The sequence below is a fragment of the Lepidochelys olivacea genome, assembly GCF_965140295.1.
Source record: "Lepidochelys olivacea isolate rLepOli2 genome assembly, chromosome: 16".
Lineage (NCBI taxonomy): Eukaryota > Metazoa > Chordata > Testudines > Cheloniidae > Lepidochelys > Lepidochelys olivacea.
Window position 1 is genome coordinate 22811191 of NC_140426.1, and position 10566 is coordinate 22821756.

Genomic DNA, 10566 nt, shown 5'->3' on the forward strand with positions numbered 1-10566 from the left:
AGTGGGGTGCAAGGGTTGGGAGGATTTTGGGGGGAAAGATGTGTCCAAGCCACGTTTCCCAGTAAACCCAGATAAAGTTTGGTGGTGGCAGTGGAAATCCAAGGGTAAAATAATTTTGTACCTTGGGGAAGTTTTAACCTAAGCTGGTAAAAGTAAGCTTAGGAGGTTTTCATGCAGGTCCCCACATCTGTACCCTAGAGTTCAGAGTGGGGAAGGAATCTTGTGGAGGAGCAGGTGATCCTAAACTTACCCAGATCCTCAAGAAACCCTTCCATTAGCTTGTGCAAGTCCATCGCAGCTACACTGACGTCTCTTGGACAATTTCAGTCCATATTCATGCAGAACGGTAAGAGACTCCCCCAGAGTCTGGGCATGGCAGTATCCGCCCATATAATCTGCAAAGAGGGCAAGTCAGGAGCCTGCTCTATGCAGCTGAAGGTGGGAAGACAATTACTATTTTAACTCTGCACCATGGTACCCTACTCGCTGCCTGAATGCTCTACCCAGAATTGGGCAAGATATAGAATCCTTATTAATATTAAATAAGGCTACTAAGCCCTTAGGCTGTGCTTTGCATGTTGCATCCATAGATCTTGAGAAACAGACAGGAGTGTGATCAGTTTCGGGCTAGGAGCCAGCAACTCTAGAGTTCTTAGCCTACTTGTGACACTGACTGCTGCATACTCAGACCAGTCCCTTGAGGATGCATGAGCCAGAACAGAATCCTGCTCTCTCACCTGAAGCTTTGTATCTCTGTAGGGACAACAGGCATAACTCCCTCCTTGCCTTATTTCTTTTTAATTGGTGAAGTCAGCAGGTCTGATCGAATGTTCCCAGGAAACAGATCAGAGGAGTAAGAGTGGGGGCGTGGTTACACTCACTTTACTGAGTATAACTGGACCTCTGTGCCTTGGTTTCCCAATCTATAAACGGGGACAGCAATACAGACGTGTTCACCTGACTGAGATTTTCTGGGGATTAACTAGTTAATATTTGGACAGTGCTTTGAAGACTCCTTCCTCCCCTGTTCAGTTTCTTGCATTTACAAGCACTAGAAAGACATCCCCTAATTTAAAACACTTTCCATTTTTCACTCTTCTTCTCCCCTGCAAACCTTGCCTCACCCCACTCCTAGACTAAATACATACTAGGCCTAATTAAATAGCAATTAACAACGGGGGAACTATGAAGGAATCATTCCCTTTTGGGGAGATCAAGCAAGCAATCAGCACAGCTTGTTACAACATAAAAACACATTTCACAAGCTGTAGGTATTTTTTTTAAGACTGTTAACACTGGGCATGTCATTACAGCCCCACCTCCATTTGCCTGTGCTCGTCATAACCTTAAATGACGAGGGCACTGCTGTCAACACCACAGGACCCCGTGCAGCTGTTGGAAAGTACAAATCATCAAGGCTTCTGAGCACACCCAAAAAAAAAAAAACAGAGCACCTGTGGGAAAAGATCTCTTCCACATTCCAAGAGGCCCAGGCATTCTCTCCGAGCCATTCCATTCGTGGGACCAAATCAGGAGGGATGGTGTTGAGCCGTCTGAGTGGCTCAGGTAGCAACAGTGGGAATCAAGGGCACAGTAAGCGTTCGTTGCCCTGCCCAACTCGATATTCCCCCACCATTAGCATGAAGGAAGCAAAGGTCTTGCCCATCCTTCCTCGCAGGCTTTCCAGGGTGCTACTGTTGGATTTGGCTAATAGGCCAAACTTGAAGCCTATGCACGGATGCATTGAAGTGATCAGAGTCACTGCGCACCAGTGATCTACAGTCAAGTCAAATCAAAGCCAACAAGGGAGGGCAGGGAAAACCCATCTCTGTATCAATTCTCTCTTACGCCTGATGGCCCATCCAGGCCATCATAAACAGGGCACCAGCGAGAAGTACTGTAGGCTGGAGCCTGTCTCAGCTTTTTCCATCGTTAGTTTTCCCCTCCCAGTCTCAGAAATGGTTGCAAAAGAGACGGACCATTTAAAAAATACCCCCAAAAGGGTGGAGGGGAGGGGGAGGGAAACCTGACCTTTGCTAAAGGCTTTGGATACAATCCCAATGGTGTTTAACCTGGGGAGATGTAACACAGGGATGTCTGTGAGTAGAGGGGACAGCAGAGAGGCAGCCTGCTACAGCTGCACTTCGGTGTGTCACTAAAGATTTATCTAGAGAGATGCTCTAGTAGGACTGAGCACAGGACTAGACTCCAGGAATTACTAACTGCTAATCCTGGCTCTGACACCGACTTACCGGGCAGACTTAGGCAAGTCACCCTCAGTCAGAGTTTCCCCGTCTATATAACAAGGGATACTGTTGACCTACCTCCCAGGGGACATGGTGAGGGTAAATATTTGCAAAGTTTGCTATGAACCGTAGAAGCCAGGGAGATGCCCCAAATACAGCACCAAAAGCCACATCAGCATAGGCAGAAATATCTGATCTGCACTGGAATGTCCTCCACAATGTAGTTTCTAGGACAGTGGTTTTCAAACTTCTTAGGCTTCGTATCTCTTCCAAAACATGTAGTCTACTGTGTACCCCAATCTAAGATAGGATCATAATATACCTATGAAAAACAGAAAAGAAAAAAGTCTGTAAAGGAGAAGACGATGCGTTGTCCGCCATTACAGGATTTTTCTCGCGTACCCCTGACGACAGCGCATACCCCAGCTGACCCTCTTCCAAGCCCAGGGCAAGAGGCTCTCCACAGTAACAGGACTTGTGATGATTATATATTTAAAGAAACCCCCATCTAATACAAGACACCAAACCCTAGGGAGGTGGGAGTAGAAGCCACTTTTGTTCTAAGTCTAGCGGCCTTCTGATTGGCACCAGATTCCTAGATGGATGATGACCCTTCATGCACTAGGTTAACAACATGCTTCCTGCCCCCTGAGAAAAGGCTGTACGGTGTCTTCAGGTTTGTTGGTTTTTTGACCAATTTGTGGAGCTGAATGCTCACAAACAACCCAACAACAACAAAGCAGTGCACACAGTCCAGAGCTCATAAGCAACCCAACAGCAAAGCAGTACGTACGCTGGCTAGGAGAAGCTATATTTTTAAAAGGCGACATGTCAGTTTGGAAGGATTTTAGTTTCATTTAATTAATGCAAAACTCCCAACTTGTGCCTCCTACACGCAACGATTCAGGTTCCTCTTTGCCCAGATCTTTGGCTGCCCTCTGCTCCACTTCCCTAGTACCTTTCAGGGGCCTGGCTGCTGGGAACCTGGAAGTCCTTTTCTACTTTTAAATTGCCCGGCAAATCCCTTGTGGATCGAGTGGTGGTGATGGCTTTCTTTCACCACTTCAGGAGCATTGCCAGACTCAGCTGTCACCCCTGCAGATGCCTTCAGTGCTTGTGTCATAACCATAGGGGTAGCCTAAATTCCTCCTTACCTGTGAGGGGTTATGAAGCTCAGGTAACCTGGTTGGCACCTGACCAAAGGAACCAATGGAGACAAAAGATACTTTCAAATGGCGGTGGGGGGGGGGGGGAAGAGGTTTTGGGTTCTTTGTTTCTGTGGCTGTTCGCTCTTGGGACTAAGAGGGACCAGACATCAGTGTTCTCCAAATCTTTCTGAACAAGTCTCTCATATTTCAAACTTGTAAGTAACAGCCAGGCAAGGCGTATTAGTTTATCTTTGTTCTCTCAACTTTTCCCTTTGCTAGAGGGAGGTTTATCCCTGTTTTGTTGTAACTTTGAAACTAAGGCTAGAGGGGTTCCTCTGGGCTCTTTGAATTTTCTGCTACTCTGTAGGGTTAACTACCAGCCTAAGTTTACAGAGGTGATTCTTTTACCTTTTTCTCTTTAATTTTTTTTTTTTTTTTTAAGAACCTGATTTTTCCATTGTTCTAAGACCCAGGCATTTGGGTCTGTAGTCCTTTTGTAACCAATTGGTGAGGATATATGCTCAAGCCTTCCCAGGAAAAGGGGTGTAAGGGCTTGGGGGAATAAGACTCCAAGTGGTCCTTTTCCTAATAGTTTGTTAAATCACTTGCTGGTGGCAGCGATCCCAAGGCAAGAAAGGAATCTGTGCCTTGGGGAAGTTTTAACCTAAGCTGGTAAGAATAAGCTTAGGGGGTCTTTCATGCAGATCCCCACATCTGTACCCCAGAGTTCAGAGTGGGGAAGGAAACCTGACAGCTTGCCACATGGACTCTTCTAATTCCTGGTTGTTGTGCATCCCAGTAAACTTCAGCAGTGCCTGTATGCCATGCTGAGATTAATAAAGCAAAGGCTCTGTTACACTCATTCTTCAGACACTATATACTCAGGAATCACTGAAGGCATCAATGAAATGCAACCTCTTCTGGGGTGGGACACAGCAGTTGTTTAACAGGACACAGCAACATTACATGACTGTTTAGGACAAAAAGCAAAGAGAGTCCTATTGAATTGGAACTCCAGAATGAATTTTAGTTTGGCAGAATATAACAACTGCTCTGGCATTTAAGCGGTACACTACATTAACATCCCCGCTCTTACAAAAAGACCACTGGACTTTTAAAGGCTACAAGTTACAAGAACTTTGATTTTGCATCTTAAAAGATCCTTTGTCCATAGGCTGATGGGTCAGCATGCATACATTCACTTGGAGAGCCTACATGTTATACTTGGGATAGACACAAGTTATTGGGCTCAATACAAGGGTAAGTGCATGAAATTTCATGGCCTGTGCTCTACAGGGAGGCCAGACTGGGTGATCTCATGGTCCTTTCTCACAGGGTCCTAGAGTCCAGGCTCCAGTCCGAGCCCAAACATCTACACTGCAATTAAACAGCCCCTTAGCCCACGCCCTGCAAGCTGGAGTCAGCCGACACAGGCCAGCTGAATGCTTTTAATTGCAGTTGCAGACACATCCTCATGGTCCTTTCCCGTTCCCTCTGCAGCAATCCCAGTTATGCTGACTTGACTAGGGCCCTTATATTCCCATCTTCCCATGAGCCAAACCCTGGGTTTCACAGCCTGACGCGCTCCCACATTCTCTGACCCAGGTAGTACAGCTCCACTTCACTTTCCCTTATCTCCAGCCTTGGGTGTTAGTCCAGCCTCAGGTATGGCTGTGGACTTACCTTTGCTTTCCATTGAGACAGCCTTTCTGCTCTGCATTATGAAACACTGCCCTCTGCTGATCATGTCTCAAATCACATCACAGTTCTTTTTCTGCACTTTCACAACCATGGCAGGACCGTATTCTGAGATACCAATGCATTGGCACCTGAATTGCAAGGAGAGCAGTAAGTAATGTACGTCTGTGGTGCTCACGAAGGCAATTATCTTAGATTCCAGAAACTGGAGGAGATGAGGGAAGAGATGCTAGTTTCTGCGCAGTTAATGTTGCGGGAAGTTTTCCATTCTATCAAATCAAAATCCACCCCAAATTTCAGACATTATTTTCCGCATGTGTAGGTGTGCCCTTGGGAAGCTGGAGGAACACACAGAAGAGACTGATCAAAAGAATCCCTCCACCAAGCAGTACTCAAAGCAAAGGTAAAAATTAACACCAAGGACATGCCAAGAGTGGACCAGCATAGACAAGGGTGCTGGTGCCTAGTTTATGCTTTAAGCAAAATCTAATGCCATGGGAAGGTCTCAAGTTTCTGGAAGGTTTGAAGCAAACTAGATGGTTAGAGAGTTAAGAGCAGCCAAGGAAAGAAAAATAGGGTGGTTCATTTCTCTGTTTGGGTTTCTCCTCTCTCAGGAGCAGCTTGAGCTGGAAAATCCCATTTCATTTTGTTCACGTGGCATTACCAAGAAATGGTACCGTTGAGTATCGTTGGGGAGTTAATTATTTAAAGTCAAATTCCGTCTACTGATGCAGCTCCCATTGTCTTCATTAGGAACTGCATCCATGCATGGGGGTGTAGAATTTGGCTTATAGTTAGAAACAGTACCTGCTGGCCTTTATAGGATGTACAAAGCCTGCACTAGCCAGCGCAAGCTACGTAAAGCTCATATCCATGCTAAACATCCCCAAGATGCAGGGCTGAGAAAAAGAGAGATGTTGCAGAGGAAATTATGGCACCCTAAGTTGGGCTATCACCAGGATACAAGGTTGAATATTGTTACCCTTGTGAAAAAGCATCATACAATGAGCACGAACAGCCAAGGTTCCATTTCTCTGTCTTATCAAACAGCACCTGCAGCAGAGCCCCCTGAACACCACTCTGGACAAAGGCTCAGTATTATTCACCATCTTCTCAGTCACCAGCTGCACTGTGCATTAGAGGTGTCATCCAAGCACCGGCCCAGCCCAGCCTGTGAAGTAGGACAGGATCACACCACCAGGTGGTAGGACAAGAACAGAAGCCACAGCTACACGTGGACATTAATGTCAAAGGCTCCAGAGCCCAGGAACGACAGGAATTGAGAACTTCTTCACCAAGTAAGAAAAGATAACTGCAACATTAAGCTGTGCTTGCATTGTCTTAAACTAGGAAGTTGGTCCCTTTCTTTCATAGGTTTTGCTCTGCAGGAACAACTACACAGAATAAAGCTTAGAAAGCAGGTGGGCAAATCTTATTGACCACATCAGCTTTTTATTTTTTTACAGAATCTAGCACCAACATAAAAGGATTTTCATAATGCAGATCCACAGCTCTGTGTGAACAGAGGCATGGGCCTTTCATGAACTCATCCTCCACAGACCCAGTATTGATCACAGAAATTGCAGCAGAATAATCACGTACAAATGACTTCCTCTAAACACAAAACCCACACAAGTTGGGCATATATAACACAACTTTATTGTATTAGTACTAGTGTAGCCTGATCTGCTTTACAGTGTTAATATCAGTGTTACTTTATTCCTTTAGAAAGGGTGTGCCTTTTAGAGGGCAAATATATTTCTATTCAGGTCCCCACTCCCTCTGTGTATCAGAAATTAATAAAGGGAATGGCTAGAATTCTAATTACTTTGGGTTTTATGCAGCTGCAACATGCAGATTGTCCTGGATTGTATTTCCTTTCACAGTCAGGGGAAATAAAAGGTGCAGTGGATCTGGTTACTAGCAGGTAACCTTAGCCTGACAGACCTACATACAACTCTGCCTCTTCAGTTTCAGACGTGGCAATATTGCTTATAAATGTAAAAAAAAAAAAAAATTCACCTAAAAAGGCTCCAGTGATCCTGACAGCACACAGAATTTACTGGTACCATGCAGGTAAGTGCTTTCTATCGTTTAGCTACAGTACATGGTGCGGGAGGAGACCATTTAGAATTGAAAATGTTACCGTGGGTCATCAGCTACAATAGGACTGCACTGACTCCATCCCACTTACTAATGAACATGCCAATAGTAAAGTAACTGGAAAGTCGGTTAATTTTAGTTATTTATGCTAGAAATCATGACTACAAAAAAAGCATGAAAAAGCAAGTCCATATCTACTAACTATGGCTTGTACAATTGTGTTAAACTAAGAGGTGGAAGTCTAAAACGATAAATGACGTTCCCCAGGTAAATAGCAGAAGTCCCATCCCCTAGGATATTTAAAATGAGGCCAGGCAAAAACATTAACAGACATACAACAGGACACAGTCCTACATAGTATGGAGATCATCTAGATGAAATGATCAATTTCTTCCAACTCTAATTTCTGGCATTCTGAATGAGAACGAGTCTCTGTAATTAACAAGTCACACAGACTTTCCTCTTTAGTTCACAATAATTCAAGTTATGGGCATTTAAATGTCAAAGACTGCTGCATAAAGCTTTTAAAATTATCCAACTCATGCTGGAGCATGCTGTGAAATCTCTTGGGTCATTAGGAACACTGACACCAATAAGTTAGACCAAATTCAGAAAAATATTAGCATGTTATTATATGTTGCATTTCCATATGCTGAACAAAGTAGGCCTGACAGACTAATGGGCTTATTATCACACTTTTCATCCATGGATCTTTTAGCCCTTCACAAAATGTGGGCATCATTCTCTATTTCACAAATGAGGAAAGTAAGGACCAAAGAGGAAAGAGTAATTTGTCCAAAATAGCAGAGCAGAGAAACAGAACCAGGCTGTCCTGGCTCCACACTAGCCAGTATCTTCTGAAATAACTACCTTTAGAATCAGTTAGAGGTAGAAGTGAATGTCCATCTCTTCTCCAGGTGATGTTCTGCAGACTTCGGACACACCACTGGTGTTTTATTATATTCAACATCATGCTCTTCCATGCTTTGCTGTTTGGAGGAGATTTACTGGAGGAATACTTTCTACATTCGCTACCTGTCACCTACACTGACATGAAAATTCTCAAAATCAGGGAGAAGGCCAGGAAATTAGACATGGATCCCCTAAAGACCAATATGTCCAAGTCTTACATCATCAGCAGTTCAGAGGTCTGCTCAGATCAAGAGGTATTTCTGCTTGTTGTTGTGTGCAGCAGCCCAGAAAACAGGACAAGGCGTAACCTGATCAGACTAACATGGGGGAATGTGACAGGCATCAGGGGGTATGCTGTGCTTATTTTGTTTGCTTTAGGAAAGCCAGCTTCAGAAACCATCCAGTTAGACATCAGTGAAGAGTCTCAAAAGCATGGAGATATCATTGAAGGAAACTTCCTTGATTCTTTTGAGAATCAGACACTGAAGATTGTGATGAGCATGGAGTGGACTGTAACATTCTGTTCCACTGCAAGGTTTGTTCTCAAAACCGAAGAAGAAATGTTTGTCAACATTCCAAGTTTGGCTGAATATTTGCTTAGCTTAAGAACACATCTTGAGGATATTTACATTGGAAGAGTCATTCATCAAGATATGCCTGACAGAGACCCTCAAAGCCAGAGCTTCATTTCTCTCAGTCAATATCAAGAAGAGTATTACCCAGATTACTGTAGTGGAACGGCTTTTGTCATTTCCCAGGATGTTGCTCGGAAGATATACGTTGTTGCCAGGGAAACACCAGTTTTTGTTCCTCCTGACGTCTTTGTTGGAATCTGTGCTAAGAATGCTGGCATCATACCCATTCAAAATTCTAGATTTTCTGGGAAAAAGCACATTAGATACAATCGATGTTGCTACAAATTCATTTTCACCTCTTCTGAAATGAAAGATGAGCTATTTAAAGAATGGAGGGAGATAAGCGATGGGAAAGACTGCACTTTACTGGAAACTTATTATGGGCTGGTGTCCTGCAGAGTACTGACCTACTTTGACAAGTTTAAACATTTTAACATAGAAACAATAAAAAAGGAGGCTTTGCATTTTACCAATTAAGATTTTAACTTCTCTATGTGAAGAAACTGTACTTACACCTTTACCTGTCATCTTCCCTGTTGGAAAGTTCATCTGACCTTTTGCCTTGAACATTTCCTCTCAAAGTTAGTTTTTAAATGTGAAAGCTCCCCCCACCCCACCCTGTTCTGACAGTGAATATTCCTGATGCTAAACAAGGATCTGTGTTTGAATTCAGTGATTTAATTTATGATAAGGAGTGCACTGGATGTGCCTTTTTTCACATAAAGGATGTAGAACTGCATGCAATTCTTATTCTCTAAGTAAAAGCTGTTTTAAAGAATTGGCTGTTTTTTCATGTTGTCCAGTTGTTTGCCCCTCTATGCAACTACTTTTGTAGTTTTGATCCAATTTGACTGAGTGATGCATCATTCAATCCCAAAGGAATCGTATCACTCTCCAGTGAAAATGTAGCTACCTCTGCATCCACTTAACAGTGTAGGACAGGAATGAAGAACACAGCATCCAGTTGAAATTACCAGGGAAACAGCTTGATAAGCAGATTTTACACAGGAAACCCAACCTAACTGTCCTAGTAGAACTGCCTTGTATTTAATGATCACAAGCAGTCATGACCTCAGTTTATATTTCATTCAGAAGACATGGCCTATAGCAGCCCTGTACTACATTATGTTGGAATATGCGGGTCAGCATTGAATCAGCAGTAAGAATGTCACCTAATGTCTGCCACCACTTCCTGTAAAGCCTTAAATTCTCTTTGGAAGTCTCTCATCCAAGTACTGGCCAGATCCAATCCAGCTCAGCCTATGGTTGCTGACAAGATCACAGTATACCATGGAATGGCTGTGATGGGCACAGCCTATTTCCTGTTGTGAAGAGAAACACAAATTGTAGATTTTTGGCAGGTTTGCAAAAAGTGCCATATCAAATTCTCTAGGTATTTATACCAATCCTCCTGGAGTAAATGAGATTCATTATACCATATATAATTGTACACACTGAACTTTTGCTCTTATCATATTCAAGACCAGAAACATTGAAATGGCACTAAGGATTTTAACTTTATGTAACACCACTTCCATAAAAGAAAGTCAGTGTAATTAACTCATAACTGTGCCAGCCCCACGTAATCTAAGACCACTGCAAATGATACATAGTCCATTGGTTAGCAGAGAAGACTCAATGTCAGATTTCAAGAATTATGATGGACAGAAAAAACAATCTTCCCACATCCTAGCCCATGCATCATTTGTAGATGAATCTCTGCGACAGCTACACCTTTGCCAAACTGGGCATCCAAGCAGATCAGTTTTTTAAAAAGTAGATAAACCATTAAGTTTAAACAGTACTTTAGAATCAGATTATGAA

General features: G+C 43.3%; 1 protein-coding gene across 1 annotated transcript; it reads left to right on the forward strand.

The window, feature by feature from the left end:
- Positions 1-7868: 7868 nt before the first annotated feature.
- B3GALT9 (beta-1,3-galactosyltransferase 9) lies at positions 7869-9219 on the forward strand (the record flags this gene model as incomplete). Its single annotated transcript, XM_084650476.1, has 1 exon — positions 7869-9219. Exon 1 carries the CDS (start codon positions 8116-8118, stop codon positions 9217-9219), a length of 1104 nt encoding a protein of 367 aa, XP_084506602.1. The 5' UTR covers positions 7869-8115.
- Positions 9220-10566: the final 1347 nt, after the last annotated feature.